The 19,967-nt window shown below is 58.8% G+C and overlaps 2 protein-coding genes across 3 annotated transcripts; one reads left to right on the top strand and one right to left on the bottom strand.

Moving 5' to 3' along the window:
* The first annotated feature begins 1,103 nt into the window (after window positions 1-1,103).
* On the top strand, window positions 1,104-6,993 carry GRIN3B (glutamate ionotropic receptor NMDA type subunit 3B). The gene is made up of 10 exons (XM_005531280.2): window positions 1,104-1,553; window positions 2,326-2,924; window positions 3,354-4,404; window positions 4,814-4,959; window positions 5,159-5,274; window positions 5,438-5,589; window positions 5,669-5,833; window positions 6,041-6,108; window positions 6,236-6,568; window positions 6,957-6,993. The coding sequence occupies exons 1-10, from the start codon at window positions 1,104-1,106 to the stop codon at window positions 6,991-6,993; spliced, it is 3,117 nt and encodes a 1,038-aa protein (XP_005531337.2).
* A 587-nt stretch (window positions 6,994-7,580) lies between these two features.
* Window positions 7,581-19,796, bottom strand: TMEM259 (transmembrane protein 259). Of its 2 annotated transcripts, none has more exons than XM_014259954.2 (11): window positions 19,169-19,796; window positions 17,073-17,339; window positions 16,609-16,774; window positions 14,345-14,455; window positions 13,318-13,440; window positions 12,897-12,997; window positions 12,009-12,066; window positions 11,608-11,691; window positions 11,000-11,132; window positions 10,545-10,644; window positions 7,581-9,891 (listed from the first exon to the last, which is right to left on the bottom strand). In XM_014259954.2, exons 1-11 carry the CDS (start codon window positions 19,391-19,393, stop codon window positions 9,085-9,087), a joined length of 2,175 nt encoding a protein of 724 aa, XP_014115429.2. In that variant the 5' UTR covers window positions 19,394-19,796; the 3' UTR covers window positions 7,581-9,084. The 2 variants fall into 2 exon arrangements, with proteins under 2 accessions (XP_014115429.2, XP_005531336.2); XM_005531279.3 differs by having other exon boundaries at window positions 16,663-16,774.
* Window positions 19,797-19,967: the final 171 nt, after the last annotated feature.

Below are 19,967 nucleotides of genomic sequence, written 5' to 3'. Positions count from 1 at the left end.
AGTTCCTGTTGGGGTGCTGCACTTAGAGCAGAAGGGAGGATGGGGCTTCCCTGAGAGCCCCTCCTGTGCTGTGCCTGGTGTTTGGGGGGGCTTTTTCATTCCAAGATCCTGCTGCCCCTCCTGTGTGGACAGTGGGGGCTGCCCTGTGTTTATCCCTGTGAGAAGGAGCTGCCAGGGGCCCCATGATCAGGGTCCTGCTTGGGGGAGACCAGCACCCCACGACCCTCCGTGCTCTGGCAGGATTTGCGCTGCCCTCCCCTCAGGCCCAGCTCCGCAGGGGAATTCATTAGCCGTGACTCATTACATTTATCGATATTACATGAATCGATACTTTTTGCCAGATGGATTTTGGCTCCATCCTTCATTTTTCCTTATTAATTTAGCGTTGACTCCAGCCCCGGTTGCTGGTGTTTGTGTGCCGGTGGTGGGGACCCTTGGGCTGGGTTGAGCCTCAGTTTCCCTGGTGAGGATGAGGAGGGTGACCCCGCGTTCCCTCCCTCAGCAGAGGAAGGCTGCGCCGCTGCTGCCCTTCACCCCTTCCCCATGCAGCAGGAGGAACCGCCCGGCGTCGGAACCCTCCGATATTGAAGCTGCACCTCAGATTGCGGAGGGACAGAGGGATCGGGGTGGGGGGCCTTTACCGGGACGGAGGCGGCAGTTCACGGCTCGGAGTCCGCCAAGGGGACCGACCCGAGGGGGTTTCGTCGGGGGCCGGAGGAGGAGGAGGAAGAGGAGGAACATTTCAGTGGTCCAGAGGTAGCCGGAACCACCCTGGGATCAGCGGGCATCTCTGTGCCGGGGGTCCCCAGGGTCGCAGCCCTCGGACGGCAGCACCGGGCGGGTGGGGGCCCCCTTTGCTGCGGGGTGCGGGGAGGGGGGGACCCGCGCCGTGCGTGGGCGTGGACGGGGCGGCTGCGGGCGGGTCCGGCGCTGCGTGGGCCGGGTCCGGCGTGACCCACCGTGCACCGGGGGCTGCGGGGCCTCGGAGCTACCCGGGGAGGGGGGGCCCCGGCGGGACCCGGCCGGCGGTCCCTGCCCGTCGCCGGAGCCGCCCCCGGCGGAGCGCAGAGCGGCGGGGCCGGTGCGCGGCCGGTGCGGGGTGCATGGCGGGGCTGCGGGCGCTCTGGCTGCTGGCGGCGGCGCTGGGGGCGGCGGGGGGACACCCGCATCCCTGCCGGGTCCCGGCCCCCCCCGGCCGCGCCCCCGGCCCCACCGTGCGCCTCGGGGCTCTGCTGCCGCCCGCGCCTGCCCGCGCCCGGCTCCGCTCCGCGCTGGCCCGAGCCGCCGGTACCGGCCCCGGGGACAGCCCCGGGGAGGTGACGCTGCCCCACAACCTCAGCCTGGAGGTGGTGGGGGGCGGCCCGGCGGCGCGGGACCCCGGCTCGCTGGCGCGGTGGCTTTGCGGGGCGCTGGCGGGGCGCGGCGTGGCCGCCGTCCTGGCGCTGCCCCGCTCCCGCCGGGAGCTGCTCCAGCTCGACTTCCTCGCCGCCGCCCTCCAGGTCCCCTTCGTCAGCATCCTGGACACCCGCTGGCCGCTGCCTTTCCGAGCGCAGGTGAGACCCGCAGCGCCGGCACTGCGCTCCCGTCCCCGCTCCCGTCCCCGCTCGCCAGCTCCGTCCTTGCTCCCGTCCCGGCTCCGTCCGTGCTCCTGTCCTGATCCCACTCCCGGATCCATACCGGCTCTATCCCGATCCCCGTCGTGACTCCGTACCTGTTCCGTGGGTCCTCCTCCCGGCTCGGACCTGCCTCCGATTCCGATCCCGGCTCTGATTCCAGCTCCAATTCCGAATCCCAGCCACTCATCCTTGCTGCATCTTGACTACCTCCGGGCTCCATCCCGACTCTGTTCTCCCTCTGTCTTCTCTCCCACCCTGACCCCATCCCATCCTCATTCCCACCTCCATCCTGCCTCTACGCCAGCCTCATCCTGTGCCCCATCCTGGCTCTCTGTCTCCCATCACAGCTCTATTCCAGCCCCCTCTTGGCCCTCATTCCTGCCCTACCCTGGCTCTATCCCAGCTCCCATCTCAGCTCTGTCCTGGCCCCTTGCCTGGCTCTATCCCAGACCCAATCCCAGCTTTCACTCCAAGGTAAGTTCCCTGGTTTCTCTGGAAGCTCTGCAGCCCTCAGCCCCAGACCCCAGCCCCAGTCTCTGTCTCCAGAAGGGCTCTGGGTTGAGTCCTGGCAGTGGATCCCAGACAGGAACTGGGCAGAGGGTGGGCAGGGAGTGTGGGATGACCTCAGGGCAGGTGGGCTCACATCTGGCACTGCCTCTGAGCTCTTCCCATGGGCAGGGGCAGTGCCACGACCCTTGTGTGTTGGCAGAGCCCCTTCCATTTCCACATGGACCGGCAGAGCTCACCGGAGACGCTGGTGGATGTGCTGGTGAGCGTCCTGCAGGCCAACAACTGGCAGGAGCCCAGCCTGGTGCTCTGCCACCCCTGGGATGTCAACGGCTTCCTCGACCTCTGGGCCCAACGTTCCCAGTTCTTTCTCCACACTATCCTGGACCTGGGCTACCTGGATGAGCCAAGGGCCACCCGCTACCTGCAGCAGCACGGGGACCGTGTCAGGACCCTCTCCAGCCCAGTGCTGATGCTGGGCTGTGACCTGCACCGTGCTCGACTCATCTTCCAGGTGGCCAAGGAGTTGGGGCTGCCACCACAGGAATTCCACTGGATGCTGGGCTTCCCGCTCAGTGCCAGCGAGCTGCAGACTGAGGGCCTGCCCCCAGGGCTGCTGGCCTTTGGGGAGGTCAGCCGGCCACCGCTGGAGCTCTTTGTGCAGGACACGGTGGGACTGGTGTCCCAGGCCATTGCCCACGCTGCCCACAGCCGCCCTGACCCCGCACAGCTGCAGACCACGGGCAGCTGCAATGAGAGGCACCGGGCAGGCGGCGAGTCCCCGGGGCTCTTCCTTGCCCGGTAAGGGGGTGCTGGGGGCTCCTCTTTCCCCCCATCCTGGTGGTATTGGGGTGCAGGGGAGGGTTCTGCCCAGACCTGGGATGGGATAGGGGCAGAGCCAGGGCACCCCTGGGCTCAGTGCAGTGCTGTCCCCAGTGTGTACAGCCACCACCATGGGGCTCAGCCCCCCAGGACATGGTTAGCACTGCACAGTGGGGACGTGTCACTTCAGATCTCCTTAACACTGCCCCAGCATCGTCAGTCTATAAATATTAATAATACTTGGCCCTGGCAGCACAGCGAGCTGCGGGGCAGCGCAGCAGGGCTGGATCCTGCTGCTCCTCCTTGATCTTGTCCCCACCCGGGTCAGGCACATCCCGCTCCCAGCTTCCAGCCTTATCCCTTGGTCCCAGCTGACCAAGTGGGGCAGTGAAACCCTTTTCTTGGCAGGTTCCTGACCAACACATCCTTCCACGGCCAGACAGGGCTGGTGCGTGTGGAGAACACAGCACTGGTGAGGCCGGAGCAGCAGTTCCGCGTCTGGAGTCTGCGCAGGGACTCGCAGGGTGTCCCCACCTGGATGACAGTGGGCACCTGGAGTCACGGCAAGCTGGAGCTGGAGGAGAGCGTGTGGCAGAGCCAGCGGCAGCGCATGAGCCCCAGCGAGGCGGCCGAGGGGGCCCGCACACGGCTGCGGGTGGTGACGCTGGTGGAGCACCCCTTCGTCTTCACCAGGGAGGTGGATGAGGAAGGGAACTGCCCGGCTGGGCAGCTCTGCCTGGACCCCGGCACAAATGACTCGACCGTGCTGGACGCCCTCTTTGAGAAGATTGGCGATGGCAACGGCTCGGTGCCACGGGCGTACAAGAAGTGCTGCTATGGGTACTGCATCGACCTGCTCGAGAAGCTGGCCGAGGACATGGCCTTTGATTTTGAGCTCTACATCGTGGGTGATGGGAAGTATGGGGCCTGGAAGAATGGGCGCTGGACGGGGCTGGTAGGAGACCTGCTCAGTGGCACGGCCCACATGGCCGTCACCTCCTTCAGCATCAACTCAGTGCGGAGCAAAGTCATCGACTTCACCAGCCCCTTCTTCTCCACCAGCCTGGGCATCCTGGTGAGGACGAAGGACACGGCGTCGCCCATCGGGGCCTTCATGTGGCCCCTGCACTGGACCATGTGGGTGGGCATCTTTGTGGCGCTGCACATGACCGCGCTCTTCCTCACCCTCTACGAGTGGAAGAGCCCCTATGGAATGACTCCCCACGGCCGCAACCGCATGAAGATCTTCTCCTACTCCTCAGCCCTCAACCTCTGCTACGCCATCCTCTTTGGGCGCACTGTCTCCAGCAAGACGCCCAAGTGCTGCACCGGCCGCTTCCTCATGAACCTCTGGGCCATCTTCTGCCTCCTGGTGCTCTCCAGCTACACGGCCAACCTGGCAGCTGTCATGGTGGGGGACAAGACCTTCGAGGAGCTCTCGGGCATCCACGACCCAAAGGTGGGCGAGTGTCCAGCTGCTTCAGATGGGCTGGGAGAGGGCTGAAGGCCAGGGAAGGGGCTGAGGGGGGTCCTGTCCTTCCTTCTGCACCTTCCTCCTTCTCTCCAGCCCCAGTTCTTCATCTTGGCCCCTCCTAAGAGTGGGGGGATCATTGAGACCTGCAGAAAGCTTTATGTGTGTATCCCACTGGTGCTTAATCCCAGCCTCAGCTCCAGGGCAGGGGGAAGTGGGCTGAGTTCATGCTGAGGCTGCTCTTGGGGAAGCTCTTTCCCAGACACCCTCAAGAGCTGCTGCACCTCTGGGGCTGCCCAGACACCCTGCCTGGGACTCAGGGCTGGGGACACAGCCCCAGGGAGTGGGGACACATTCCTGGGGCCAGGGGTGCTGATGCTCTGGTGCCTCCTTCCAGCTCCATCACCCCTCACAGGGCTTCCGCTTCGGCACAGTGTGGGAGAGCAGTGCTGAGGAGTACATCAAGAAGAGCTTCCCCGAGATGCACGAGTACATGCGGCGCTACAACGTCCCCACCACCCCTGACGGCGTCACCATGCTCAAGTGAGGGGCAGGGAGAGCATGAGGGCCCCACCTCACCTTTTACCCCTCTCAGGGCATCTTTTGCCCCAGCCCTGGAGCCTGTGCACCCCCCACTCCACACACACGAGCCCCCAACCTGTGGGAGAGGTGTCAGGCTGGGGAGATGCCAGGGAAGGGGGGAGCAGCCCCTCCCTGAGCATCCCCCCCCATGCTGCTGCAGGACAGAGCCCGCCAAGCTCAACGCCTTCATCATGGACAAGTCGCTGCTGGATTATGAGGTCTCCATCGACTCCGACTGCAAACTGCTCACTGTGGGCAAGCCCTTTGCCATTGAAGGTTTGGGGGGGCTGTGGTGGGAAGGGGGTTCTGCTGTGTGTGTGATCAGGCTGGGGTCGTGCCCTGCCGCACCCACACAGGGTGGGGAGGTGCCCCCTCCCTGGTGGGCACTGGGGGCTGTACCCCCCGTCCCAGCTCTCTCTCCCCACCTCACCGGGGCCAGGCTACGGCATCGGCCTCCCCCAGAACTCACCGCTGACCTCCAACGTCTCCGAGTTCATCAGCCGCTACAAGTCCTCGGGGTTCATCGACCTCCTGCACGACAAGTGGTACAAGATGGTGCCCTGCGGCAAACGCGTCTTCGCCGTCACTGAGGTGCGGCAGCCCCTCGGCCGGGGGGGCTCTGGGGTCTGACACCCCCCGCAGCCCAGCCCACACCCCCTGCTGCCCGCAGACCCTGCAGATGGGCATCTACCACTTCTCGGGGCTGTTCGTGCTGCTGTGCATCGGGCTGAGCGGCTCCCTCCTCACCTCGTTGGGCGAGCACGTCTTCTACCGCCTCGTCCTGCCCCGCATCCGGCGCAAGAAGAAATTCAACTACTGGCTGCACACGAGCCAGGTGGGGCCAGGGGAAGGGGCTCACACAGCGCCCCAAATACCCCTAACCCCATGTCGCTGCTCCCTCTTAAACTGCACCGCTTCTGCCCTGCTCCAGCCCCGGTCCACCAACCCCCGTTTAACCCCTGCACCATCACCTCCAGGCCATCACCCTCCAATTAATCCCTGGTCACCGTGCCCCGACTCACTCTTGCCATGTTCCCCACAGAAAATCCATCGGGCTCTGAATATGGGCACGGAGGAGCGGAAGAGCCAGCAGCTGAAGTTGGAGCAGAGGTACAGCTGGGACCGGGAGCCTGCCCCGCCCTCCTCTTCCTCCTCCTCCCTGTGGACAGTCAGAGTTCTGGGGGGCTGCAGAGGGACCCCACAGCAGCCAGATCCCAATTCAGCCCTCCCCACACAGGTGCGAGCCCCAGCCGAGGTCCGCACCGGCGGCAGCCCAGCCCTGGAGCGCCCTGCGGAAGGAGGCACGGCGGGTGCGCTTCCAGCTGGACAAAACCCCCCCCGAGGCTGAGGGGTCCCCGTGGCACCCCGGGAACGGGCGGCCCCCGCAGCCCCTGGACAGAGCGGCCGGTGAGAACGAGCTCCGGGAGCTGGAGGAGAAGATCCAGGAGATGCGGGACCAGCTGCGAGCGGCGCTGCTGAGGAAGAGCGAGCTGGTGTCCGTGCTGGGCTCCGCCAAGGGCGGCCGGCCCCTGCCCGCCCCGCTGGCCACCGAGGAAGGCCGGGAGGAGAGGTGAGGTGGCGGGCAGGGACCCCCAAACCATCCCAGGACAGGCTGCTCTGCCGGGGCGGGGCAGGGTGGCTCCTCCGGCTCAGAAGAGGGAGTGGAAGGAGAAAAGGGAGGGGGGGATGTCCTGGGGCTGCCCCAGCTCTGCGGCCTTTGTCTCTTCCCCCCGTCCCTGCTGCTGGCAGTGGGGGTTTGAAGGAGCGGGAGGTTCTTTTAGGGAGGTTGAGCTGGGGTGAGAGGTCCCCACGATGCCTGGACAAAGCTCAGCCCCGCTCTGGTTTTAGACCACATAAATAAAGATGACAAAGGAAGACGAAGCCTGCTTTTCCTCTTCCCCAGATGCAGCCAGGGCCGGCTGAGAGTCACCCTTCCCTTTCCCCTCCTTCCTCCGCAGGCCCAGCTCAGCCCCGCCGCAGGACGGCCGCGATTAGGAGGAGGAGGAGGCAGAGGAAGCTCCCACATGGACGGGGCAGGAGGGCAGGCCGAGACCGGAACCTCCCTCTGGAGCTCCAGGGCAGCAAAACCGGGCTGATCCCAGAGCCACCGCAAAGCAGAACCGGAGCCTTCCTCGGGCGGAGGGTGAGGGATGGAGACGCTGCACGGGGAGGATAAGGAATAGCTTCCCCATCCCACTACAGGCGGCTGTGGAAGGAGCCGGAGCCCTGCAGCCCCTCCCCCGGCACGGAGGCTGCCCAGCACCACCGAGCATGGCTGGGCACGGGCTCTGCCCCCTCTGCCCTGCCACCACCCCTGCACACTGCAAGGGGACAGATGGTGACACGCCAGGACGGCAGGAGGAGGCACCCCCAGGACTGAGCATTCACCTCGCTGCACCTCCCTGCCCCCAGGACTCCTACACATCAGCCCAGCACAGCCACGGGCAGGACATGGGGCAGCGCTCCAGCAGCTGTTAAGAGATAATATTTATTATTATATACAAACACATTTTGTACATTAATTAAATAGAATGAACTCTACTCTTCATTCATCAAATCATTTGGTTTGGTGTCCCCCCCCTTCCCCTCCCACCCACTCCTCTGAGAAGCCTACGGTCATTCCCGGCGCTCCAGAGGCTGGGAGCCAGCTGGCCACAAGGCCCCTTCTCAGGAGTGCTGGCAGCAGCAAGATTTGACCTGCTGGTCACAGCAGAGTCCCCCTGGCCTGGAGCAGCACCACGGCTGCTCCAGATGAAAAGGAAAAACAAAAAGGGGGCACCCAGGTGGGAAAGGCAGAGGGGTGAAGAGGGGGCTCTGAGCCCCTCCCGTGTTGACAAGGTAACACTGAAACACACAGAGCCCCCCAAAGGAGATGGACTCCAGACACTGCTCAGCCATAGGGGGACAACACTGAATTTGGGGACATCTGTGCAGGGACCCAGCTGTCCCCAAGAGCTAAGTGCCCACGTGTCACCTCCTGTCCCTGCCCTGTCCCACCATGGTTCTCCCAGAGCTTCATCCTGCCTCCCTCTGCTCCACCTCCCTGCACAAACCCTCCTTCCAGCACATCCTGGCGTAAACCTGGCCCCTCTGCAGGGGTCCACAGGCAGCCCCCCAGCTCAGCCTCTTGGTAGAGGGGTCAGGCTCTGCCAGCCTCACCTCCTGGTGAGGTTTCCATGCCAGGCAAACATGGGAAAACCTGAAATGTCTTGGCTTTAGTGTTTTGGTTTTTTGCTAAACCAGCTCATGCAACAGTCCAGGCATGAGGAGCCACTCTCCTCTGGGATGGGGCTGATCCTAAACACAGACGTGTCCCACAGGAGGGACAAGGCACTGGAAAACAGCTGCCTCACCCAGAGCAGAGCTGTGCAGGACAGAGCTGCTGCCCTTGCCCCACGCACCCACTGCAGCACAGCTCCCTCCAAGCATCACTCATGGCTCCGGGGATGGCAGCTCCCACCTGGACACAGCACCTTCCACCTCCCAACCCACCCACCAAGGGAAGTTTAAGGACAGAAAAAAATGGGGTTGAACTGCAGCTTTCTGCTTTGGTTGTGCCCTGGCCTGGGCAAACTCTGTGCCTGGGGAAGGAAAAATCTCCTCCTCCCCTAGGGAGCAGGAAAGGTGACCAGGAATGACCTCTGTGGCTCTCCCACAGGGGCTGGACACTCTCTGCCTGCTCTATCTGCTCCTACTCTAACCACAAAGCTGCCAGGCCTGTGGCCTGTCCCAGGTCAGCTCCCACCTGGGATCAGCACCTGGACTGCAAACACAGCTGCAAAGCCAGGGATTGGGGACAAGGAAAAGGCAGGGGACAAGCAGGGCAGGGTGGGAACAGGTGGCTGGCTCACCTGTGGTCTCAGAGGAGCCCCAGAGCCGTGTGGGCCAGGGGACCAAACCCCCCCATGCTTCCCACAACTCCCTGTGCCTTTCCTAGCGGAGGGAGGTCACTGCAGCTCTGCTCTGTCCCAGCTGCTCTGGCTCTGCTCAGAGGGATCCACGGGTTAAGGATGATGGTGAAGTGAGAAATAGAAACAAACAAAATCCAAACGCCTCCCCAGCAGTCCAGAGTGACAGCAACGGGGCTCAGGACAGGTTCCTGGAGCTTGACTCTGAGCTGGGCGTTCTCTCTGATGGTGCTGGGCAGGGGCTGCTCTCCCCCCGGTCCTCCAAACCTCTGTCCTGGTCACTGTCCCCCCCCGAGGCTGCCAGGGGCTCTGCCATGCTGCTGCTGCTGCCTGTGCAGTTTTTGCCACTGGGTTTTGCTCGGCTGTCTGAGCCCTCGAGAGCCTCAGTCTGCTTGGGAAGGGAGGGGCTGGGGACCACCCCCTCCTGCAGCAGGGCAAGGGGTGCAGCCCCAGCAGCGGGGGGAGAATCAGCTGCGGCCACCACGGATGTTGAGGTGACCTCGATGGTGATGGAGCCCACGGCCGTCTCCGGGTGCTCGCTGCTGACCCTGATGCGGGCGACCAACCCGGAGGCCGCGGCTGCCTCCTGAGGGGTCCCGTTGGCCACAGCTTCGTGCACCACAGTGGGGTCCAGGAGGGTCGTGCTCAGATCAGACAGAAACGAGGCCTCTGTCACGATCGCCGCCGTCTCGGCCACCCAGTTGAGGTCACTGCCCACGGAGGCGGCGGCGGCGATGACGCTGGAGGCCTCGCCGGGGGTCAGGGCGGCCGGAGCGCTGCCCTCCCCGGGGGGCCCGCTGGCCAGCGGGGCTCGCCGGCCCCCGGCCTCGAGTGGGGCAGCCGTGGTGTTGTTGTTGAGGTTGTCCTGCAGCGTGGTCTGGGTGCCCTGCCCGACCTGCTGGTTCTGCAGCAGCATCTCCTGGATCCGGATCTGCTGCAGGATGGCTGGCAGCTCATAGTGGTGGAAGAAGTAAATCATCGAGTGCTGGGGGAGGAAACGGAAAGGTGTCACCCTGGGCCTGAGTCACAGGCCACCACATCCCAAGAAAACCAAACTTCTGAAGAATCCAGCTGCTCTGACACCCAGAAGGTCAGCAGCAAGTTTGGAAAGATTTATCCCTTCCACTATGACTGATGCAAGCTGCTTTATAGTTTCCCTCTGAAGACAGGCAACAGAGCCTCTTCACTTTCAAAGACTGGGAAAAGAAGGATGACAGCATTCCTCTGGGCCATCTTCTATTCCCTGTCCCTACACTGCAGCAGGTCAACAACCAAAGACACCCAGCAGGTATGCTTGATCCAGGATATCACACATCAGCTTGGAGCTGGTCCTGCCAGCATCCTCACGGAACAGCTCCTCTGCAGGGCAGACCCTCCCCACGATTTATTCCAGAAGGACAGGATGGAAATCCTTCCCAACACCCATGTGGCATCAGGTTATTGTCAGTCCCATGGCTGGACTGGAGGCAGCAATCCAAACATCCAAACATTCCCTCTTTCACAGCCTCATTCTGCTGCTCCATTTCCAAACTAGGTGTAACTCCATCTCTCACAGAAGTAAGGATCCCTCCTCCAACCCAGCTCGAGGGGAAGTTTGACCAAGTCCCCCCAGGTGCAGCAGTCCTTCAAGGGACTCACCTGGATGAAGAGCCAGGAGGTGACAAGTGCCAGGCTGCTATACTGCCCGTTGAAGCGGTAGTGGTAGGCGTAGAAGGCAAAGTGGTACAAGTAGAAGAATCTGGACAAGACATGAAAAACCAGGAAAAATGGGGGCTCCCTTCTCCTCCCAACACCAGCCTGAGCTGAGGCACTTTGCACAGGGTGACACAGACTCATTAACAGATAATTAGAGCTGTCTGTCTATGAACAGGACAAAAAAGAGGCTGGGGAAGATCAAGGTGATTCCAAGATCCAGGCCCAAACCCAAAGTGGAGAAATTGCACTTTGGACCCTGTGACATGCGGGGCAGCTCCCAAGCTGCCTCATAGATAACACCCTTAGGAGCGGAGGCTGCTGTGCCTGGGGTGCTGGGAAGGACTCAGAGCAGCTGGGGGAGGACCTGCAGAGGGAATGTGGCCACAGGCAGCCCCTACCTGAGCCAGTGCCTCTTGCTGGTGTTGGTGTGGCAGCAGATCGCGTCGTACTGGTCCGCCAGCCACACGATGAGGATGATGTAGAATGCAGTTGTGGTGTCATTGAAGAACTCAGACATTATGGCCTCCATACCTGGGGACAGAGAGGACATCAGCACATGGCAGGGCATGGGAAGAGGTCCTCTGTCACCTCAAGAGTAGGGCTGTGACTGCACCTGCCCAGGACAGGTAACTGGGCTCTGCTTATGGCAGCTGCAAGAATGTTCTGCCTGCCATGTCCCACAGATCAGCTGCACCCTGCAGCGCAGATTTTGGGAGGTTTTGTTGAATTAAAATTGTACAAACGCAATGCAGCCACAGAGTGTAAGTCTGCAACGAGCTCCAGGGACAGACAAAGCTTTGGATTCTGGGATTTCCCAACAAGCTGCTGCTTTTCCAGGGGACTGAGGACAATGGAGCTCACTGTGCCATTAAATTCCAGAGCCTTCTGCCTTGTGATGAGCAGCCACAGTAACCACCTGCCGTGGCCAGCTTGGAACAGGGAATTAGACATCCCACAGATCCCAGAGGGACGTGCTGCAGACACAAGCAGTGAGGCAAGTCCTTACCGACCAGAGCCAGGATGACAGTGAGGAGTGGAGCAGCAGGGAACGCAATGGTCATGTTCATTTCCAGCATCTGTAACAGGTCAACTACAAGAGAGAAAACACACTGAGGCATGGAGAGAATGGAGGGCCACAGAACCCTCCATCCCACAGTACTGCCTGCTCAGCACAGCCACATCCTCTGTCCCCAGCCAGTACTTCCCAGGACAGAGAACAGTTCTGGCAAGTGCAGTGACTGGGAGCAGGAGGATGAATTCCCTGTGCAGCGACAGGTAGGACCCTTCTGAATTGGAACTAACGATCCTCAAGGTCCTTTCAACCCAAACCCGCTGTGACTCTACAGCACCCCGTGCTGGAGCAGGCACAGTGCCCAGCACAGCCCAAACCCCTCAGCCAGTCCTTACCGATGAAGACAAAGATCTGATGGTGTGAGTAGCGCAGCAGCATCGAGACAGAGAGAGTCTGGAACAGCAGAGAGAAGGGGAGGCAGATTAGAGCCCCACGGGTGCAGGGAGTCGCTTGGAATCGCAGTGCGGCAGAGGCCTGGGCAAGCCTGGGCTTGCACATCCCACATTCATTAGCTGGAGCTGTGCAGAGCCATTTCCCAAAGAGTAATTAGAGCTTCACAAACAGCAATTAATCTCAGTGCTGCTGCAGGGGAACAGACAGTAAGGGATTTGTTTGTAAAGGGACCAATCCTGAATGTTTGCGCTGGGGCCACACCAACCCACAGAGCTGGGAGCAGGGATTTTCCCGTTCTCCATCCCGCTCCTCCCGGCGCTCAGTTCCTCCTCAGTGCCCACAGTGTGATTGTGCACAGACCTGCCCCATGGGTGGGACAGCCACACACAGAGACACCCAAGACAACAAACACGGGGTTGTTATCGCTTGGGATCTTGTCTGATGTGTATCTGAGAACACCTCATCTCACACATCATCACTTGGTTTATCCTGATCGCTCCTGGCAAATCAGTCTGGGCTCTTAAAAGTCTTGGAGGACAAATGTTTGCACCCTGTACTGACAGCTGGAGTGTTTTAAGGACACTTAGAAATTAACAGCAGCTCCCTTTTGACAACAAAAACAACACTGCGTTTTAGGTAAGCTCTTCTGTTCATTTCACTGGTGGACTTCAGGAACTTTAAAAAAGAAACCCAAGCAAACATGCCCCAGAGTAGGGCCTTATCCTCCACCAACTACACTTTAAAAGCAGATGAGAGCTCTGCTGTAACACCAACCACTCTCTGCCAGCACCAGGCTGAGTCCAGGCACTGCCCAGCTCACAGTGACTTACGAAGATGACCATGATGACGAAGGCTGCCAGGTAGGATGTCCTGGCCATCCACATGCTGACAAAGCGATAATGCTCCCCAGACACCACATTGCGAAGGAAACCTGGAGAAAAGGCACAATCACAAGCTCAGTGTGATTAAGCCACAGACTGAGAACCAAGCTCCAGTGCCTGCTAAAGAAACAGGATTTGGAGCAAATCCTCAGGGCAGCACTCATTGTCATGCAGGGCAGTGAGGTGGGAGGAAATCATGTTTCCAGACACCTCTCCCCTCCTGCCTCTCTCATTTTGTCCTTGACAATAACACAGGGAGCTGCTCCCTGCATTACAGATTAATCAATAGTCAGAAGATGATAGTCAGGCATCCACAGAACAAACACCCACTGCTCCAAGCAGCCGCTGCTGAGACTCCTCCAGGCCTTACCTTTGTTTTCCTCATTCTCAGCTAAAGCTTTGACACTCGACATCAGGATGTCATCATAGCCCAGGAACTCGTCCAGCAGCAGGCGGCTGAACCTGTCCCCAAAGCACTGATCCCTGGTAGGATCTAGAGAGAACACAAAAACTCCTTAACACTGGTCACACCTGGAGCCACAAAGGCACAAGGTGAGGGATACTTGTGCCAGCAGAGCTGCATCTACATGGGGCAGTAAAACCAATCTTGGGAGGGCTGGGAGAGAAAAATCTCACCCCATGATAGATCCAGCCACACTAAAGTGCAAATGGCAGTCCAGGCTTAAGGACTGTCAGGGATGTCACACTCTGTGCTGGCACAGACACAAAGGGAATTTGCCCTCTAGACTTGGCCTATCTTCAGGGCTCACCCTGACTGCCCATTACTGCACAGGAAAGCTGCTTAATCCCCATCCAGCTCTGCTTCAGCTTGAGTGGGAGGAAGTGACGAGTTCCTCTCTAATTGCTGCACTAACAGATACGGAGGTTCGCTGGCACGAGAAGGTCTGAGGCCATGTTCCTGACTTGGACAGGTTTTAATGGAGCCAATGCCAGGAGAAGAGAGCACTGTTCAGGGAAATGACCTGCTGGTGCTCACAGGGGCACAGCAGCACACACGGTGTGACAGATCCGTGAGCACCGTCCCCAGCATCTGCACAGTTGCTCTGGCCACCAGGCTCTAACCCTGCTGCTCCACACCGAGCCCAGAGCCTCAGTGCCTTCAGCCAGGGAGGAAGAGCCAGGCTCTTCCCTGCTCCATACAGGAAAACTGTGCTGGGCATGACACCACAGCTCGCTGAAGGCTCCACCATTTCAGAACGCTCCTCCTGAAAAGCTGTGACCTACTAAAGGCAGTCAGGCTGCACACAGCAGCTCTCCCACGTGGGAAGTGAGCACCACCAGCTTCAGGAAGGGTTCCCAGAGATGGTGTGGAGATCTCTGCACTGTAGGTACCCACCCCTGCACCCCCTGCCCTGCCTGGGCTGCCTCCCACTCACCCAGGGTCACCACCATGACAGGGATGCTGAGGCGCTGCCGTGTGCTCTGGGACAGGCGCAGGAAGCCGTACTCCAGAGAGTATTCCACAATGTACTCTTCCTGTGGCCACACTGGGAAAGAGAGACAGAGACACAAGGAGACTCAACACCCACACCTGCAAACAGCCAGCACAAAGAAACAGCCCCTCTGGGCTCCCTCCCCCACCTCCCTCCTTCCCTCCCATCGTGTTCTTGAAAAGGGAACTGGCTGCAAACATGGGCTCCAGGCTTCCCTCAACCAATTAAACATAAATCAATATAAACTCTTTGGAATTACAGCCCATTCCCTTGACATTAGTCCTTAATGTGGGACTTCTGGGAAAGCTTCAGGGAAGCAGTTCCAAGCTGTACCCAGAACCTGCCCACAGCTTTGCCTGGCAAGCCCAGAGCCACTTTTTCTTGCTCTGTTCAATTTCTGCTTCCCATGTTGTTTGGGAACCAGCAGGAAAATCCACTTTACACCTCCTGAACACCAAGTAAATGCTCCAGAGGCAAGAGCCCTGCACTTCCCAGGGGACTGAGGTCACTGCTGCAATTACATTTCAGAACTGAAGGCAGCAGCAATTACAGCTTTCCCAAAAACTGGTGGTGCCTGAAGTTTCCCCAGTTTGGTTGTTTTTTGTTGTTTTTTTTTTTCCAAGAAAGGTTCCAAAGAGATGCCTTTTTGCTACATCATCTCTGAAAGGACAAAACCTCCTGCTAAGCCAGAGCCAAGCAATTTAATCCCTGCTCTTTCAGACTGCCAGGGTGTATCTCCAGGAGGGGGGAAGCAGCTGTCAGGCAGCTCCCAGCACCACAGTGACAGTTAAAGAGACACAAAAACTGAACAGAGAAACACCCGACCCAGCACTAACAGAGATCTCCTGATCCCCTTATTGGGCAGCAAACACAAGCTGGGCTGTTGGGTTTGGCTTTTGTTTCCATTATAAACAGTTTTAAGCCCAAAAGGAAATCAAGAGTTTAAATATCAACAATTACTTCCTTTGGATAATAAAATATTTTTTCATGGTAAAATATTCTGACTAAACATAAAATTTGATGCACTGAGAAGACAGAAAACCTGGAAAAAAACCAATAAAATCAGGTATTTGGGACTGAATTAAATATGTGAATTTTGTAGCCAATTTGGGAAACAGTCTGTTCTCTTCTTCTCTTTTTTTTGGATCGTTTCCAACCAGGCATTCAGCAAAACAAGGGACTTCCCACCAGTGTCCCAGCCCAGCACAATGTGACTCTTCTCAGAACCCAAGCACCAGCAATAAAGGCCCTGCACCAAAAACATTTACTGCTCTCTGGTCTTAATGACCTTTAATTCATGACTAATGAGCTCTGGATGAGCATCAAGCAAATCCACTGCAAGACCAAGGAACAAGACAGTGCCCAGTCTCATCCTCCTCCACAGCCACAATCCCAGTGTGTCTGCAGAGCAAAGAATTCCAGCCTTCACAGGAACAACAGTGTGGTGAAAGAGGCCAACTTCTTGCAAATTTTGTGGAAAAAAACCAAAGAATCCAAGTCCACATCTGTATTTTAAGGTAAGTATTCCTTAGTAGATTTCCTACCTTAACTACTAGAAACAGAAGTTTTTCCACACTGGAATTCCATTTTAAATAATACAAAGCTACTAAATCTCCCTCTGGAGTTTACAAGGCCTGAGCAGCTTAGGTCAGGCAGGAAAAGGGTGGGATAAGGCCAGGGAACATCCAAGTGGAACAGCAGTGCTGTATTGCAATCCACCAAAACCTGCTGGGTGGCTTTTGGGATTAATTAATTAATTGTAGCAAATTGGCTGCTCCAAGTGCTGGTGTTGGCTAAGCACCCAGAACACAGCCCAAACTCTGCTCATGCTAGAAGGAATGTCACTGTCAGGAGATCCCTATGGATTGTAGGGGACAGTGAATGGATCAGAACAGGGGGTTCAAGCTCATCTGAGACCCCTGACAGCAATCACCACAGGAAAATGCCGGGCCAAGAGCCTTCCTTCACCTGGGGTTGATCAGAAGCCTCTTGGCCTGGCAAATTTTCCAACCCAGCCTCCCCCCAGTCCCCAGGGCAGAGCTTGCTGTGGGTCTGCTGTTAGTACTGACAGGACTATCCCCAGGTAAACACATCAGGAAGACATTTAAGGTCACTGTGCAGGTGCCTGAAGGAGCCAGCATGGGACATGTGGGGAGGATGATGATGGGAGGAAGGAGGAGCACAGGTAGCAGTGAAGGTGTGATTACCTGCTCGGGCTAGCATCTCAAACTCGGACACAGTCTCCCGCAGAGGCTGCATACCTTTAGTGGCTGCGTCACTAAACGAGAACTCCTGGCTGTCGTTGTGGGGCAGCTCAGTGCTGCTCACCCGGGATGGCTTGAGGAACACCTTGGGCTCAATATCCAGCTCAAACTGTTGGAAAACCAGAGTAGGGAAAGGCACATCAGCAGCCTCTTCACCTCTCATCTGCTACGCTCTCTCTATTCACACACAAATCTCCCCCCTGCCCCCTGGAAGGACATTTTCTCTGTCTTTCCTTTCTGTGTTAAACCATCAGAGGCCAATGTGGGGACTCACAAGCAGCCAAGGAACAGGCTTGGTTTCCAGGAGACCAAGGGATCACACAAGGACTTCACTTCCCAACCAAGACTTCTCCCCAGCTCATTACCCAGGCTCCCCTCTCCAGCATACACAAGGAGCATGTCCTTACCTTGATGGAGCTGTTTTCAAACATATCCACAGTCATTTCTTCCTCTTCCTCCTCCTCTTCCTCAGTGGTGGACTCAACCACCATTCCTGGGAACTTCTCGACCCCACAGAACTGCAGGAAGATGGGGGCCCGGCTGGAGTTGCGCTGGATTTCCACCCTCAGGATGCCATCGCGGGGCCACTTATCCCTCACATGCTCCAGGCAGTTGATGGGAGAGCGGGAGAAGGCGATGTGGATGTAGGCCAGGATGAAGAGCACAAAGAGAGCCTAAAGGGCAGAAGACAAGGCAGAGACTGTCACAACCCCTGGTTATCACCAGCTTTTCTCTGCCCGTGAAACACCAGAATAATTTGGGCAAGTGGACAAGAGTTTTTGTGCTTCCCTGCATCAACAATGCAGCAGCCAGACCTTGGCAATTCCAGCAGGGAATGCACCAAAGGCATCAGGAACCAGCTGCTCCTGCTCATGAGAGCTGACAGTGACAGCCTTCTGAAAGCACAGGCCCTGCATCCAACAGTGTCCCCAAAACCGACCACACACAGCACCAGTGTGGGAAGAGGCCACGAGGCACGCTTAAGGAAATGGAAACACAACTGTGCCTTCTGACCCTTCCCTCCTCAGCACAAAGAATTTCCTGCTAAAACCTAGAGAAGCCTGCCCAGCTTTGTAAAGGCAGAACAAAGCAAACTCTTCAGCAAAGCCAACCCATCCCTGGCTAGGATGATCCAAACCTATGCGTTTGGGATCCGTTATCCCAAAGAACAGGTCCTGCCCTGAGGAGGTTGAGCTGGTCCCTGAGGCTGAGTGCACAAAGCACCACAGCTTCCTGCCCTGCCTCCATCCCAGGAACAGCCAGAAACCACAGCAAAGCAGGGTAGAATAAAAAAAACTCGTTCCCTGGAGTGAAGAGAGACATCCAAAGTTCAGAGCTCTGAGCACAGCTGGCACAGAGAGCGGCACTGCTGAGCTCAGACCTCCCTTCCCAGCCACCCTGTGCTGCTCTGTCCTCATCAGCCCCGCCATCCTGACCTATTTGTGATGAACAAACAGTAAACATCACTCTGCAGAGGAGCTGCACAGGGAGATGGGACGGAAGGTAAAGCAGAGCCATCTCCCTGGTTGCAGGAGCCACAGAAGAGCCAGAAGCAATTCCAAGGGGTGGGAACGTGGGCTCCCACTTCCCTCCTGAAAGCAGCTAGAGGAGAGCTGGGAGAAAGCTGCTGACCCCTGACCCTGCAAGCTGTTCTCCACAGAGCCCTGAGGAAGTTTTTCCTCCTCTGGGAGGAGCTGAGACCAGAGGCAGAAGGAACACAAACTGCTCCCAGCCACTATGCCTGACCACTGCACCGTTAGCACTACCCCTGCCCCAGCCAATTTGCTAGGAGGCAGATGTAGAACTGGGAGAGGGAACAGGAATGTGAAAAACCCAAACGTCTCCTGAGACAGTAGAAAACATATCTGTGCAGCATAAGACAAGCTGTGCTCAGTGTTTTCTTACTGAATCGTAGAAACCTAGAGGAGTGTGCTACTGTTGCCTGGCTAAGTGCTCTCCCCCTTTCTCTAATTTCCCATCCTGGAAGCCATGGAGTAGGATTTTACCTAAAGGCAGTCACCTCTGGACACCGATAGGCCACTCTGGGAGGGTCCCCATCGCCCAGCAGGCAGGTGGGGTCACCCCAGAGCACAGTGACACATTCCAGGCACTGCTGAAAGAAATAGAGCTGTGCCTTAACTGCTGCCAGAAAATACAAGACTCCAGAAAAACTCCAACAATCCAGTAGGTCATGTGGGAAATGTATCCAAAAAGTGTGATTGCTAGGAAACAGAAACCTCTCCTGCCTCGCACCAGCCTGGCTGCCCAGCAGTTTCTTTTTGCTTTACAGATCTGGAAGAGCTCCAGAGTGCAGGGAACACCGGGACCACCATGGTGACTAATGTCTCCCTTACAGGAGGGGCCAAGGGGAGCTCCGGGGACAGCTCGGCGTCCGTGGTCCAAACACAGCCTGCCACCGCCAGCGGAGGCACGACCTGTGTGTTTCTAGTGGAATTCCTGCCTTCAGCCCGGCCGTGGGCTGGCAGGAGGAGCCGCCCCTCACCTTGAGAAGAACGAAGAACTCAAAGACGCGGCGGAAGGAGGGAGGGAAGAGGCGCGCGTAGGTCACTGCCATCTTGAAGAACAGCGCGTGGAAGAGGCGGTCGCGCACGTTGATCAGGGGGTTCTGGTTGAGGTTGGGGTTGCGGACGCCCCGGTTGTTGCCGCCGGCGGCCCCGGCGTTGTTGGCCGGGTGGTGGTTGTTGGCGTTCGGCTGGTTCTCGGACATCCTGACGGCGGGGCTGCTGAGGGCTGGGCCCTAAAAGGCTGCTGCTCCTTCGCGGGCCGGGCTGGGGCCGGGCGGGCGCTGCGGAGGGGCCGCGGGCGCGGGGCCGGCGCTGCCTCCGTTCCCCTCCCCGGCCCCTGCCCGGCGCAGACGCCTCGGGGTGGCGGAGGGTCAGGCCCAACGGGTCAGGCCTGGGCGCTCAGCTAGGCTCGGGAGCTGCGCGGCCGGAGCAGACGCATCAGGGACGCGGCTGCCGGGATGTCCCCGCGGCCATGGGGGTCTCTCGGCGGAGCGGCGCGGCCCACGCGCGACGAGCGGCTCAGCTTTTCCGGCACGGTCCCGTCCTGTCCCTCAGCGCTCCGCCGCCATTTTCCTCCGCCGGCCACGGCGGCTCACGCGCATGCGCGCGCACGCGCGCCCGGGGCACGACGGGACGGTGGAGGACACGCTCCGGCCCTGCCCCGCCCCCATGCAAATGAGGAGATCTCCCTTCATGCACCGCGCGCAGCCGGCACCTCCGGGCGGCCGTTCGGCCTCGAAAAGGCAAAAAATTTCAACAAAGAGGAAGATTTACAAT

The sequence above is a fragment of the Pseudopodoces humilis genome, chromosome 28, assembly GCF_049639895.1.
Source record: "Pseudopodoces humilis isolate 2021_Gansu_Grassland_sample_001 chromosome 28, ASM4963989v1, whole genome shotgun sequence".
NCBI classification, from domain to species: Eukaryota; Metazoa; Chordata; class Aves; order Passeriformes; family Paridae; genus Pseudopodoces; species Pseudopodoces humilis.
This window is presented reverse-complemented; position numbering and strand designations above follow the sequence as displayed.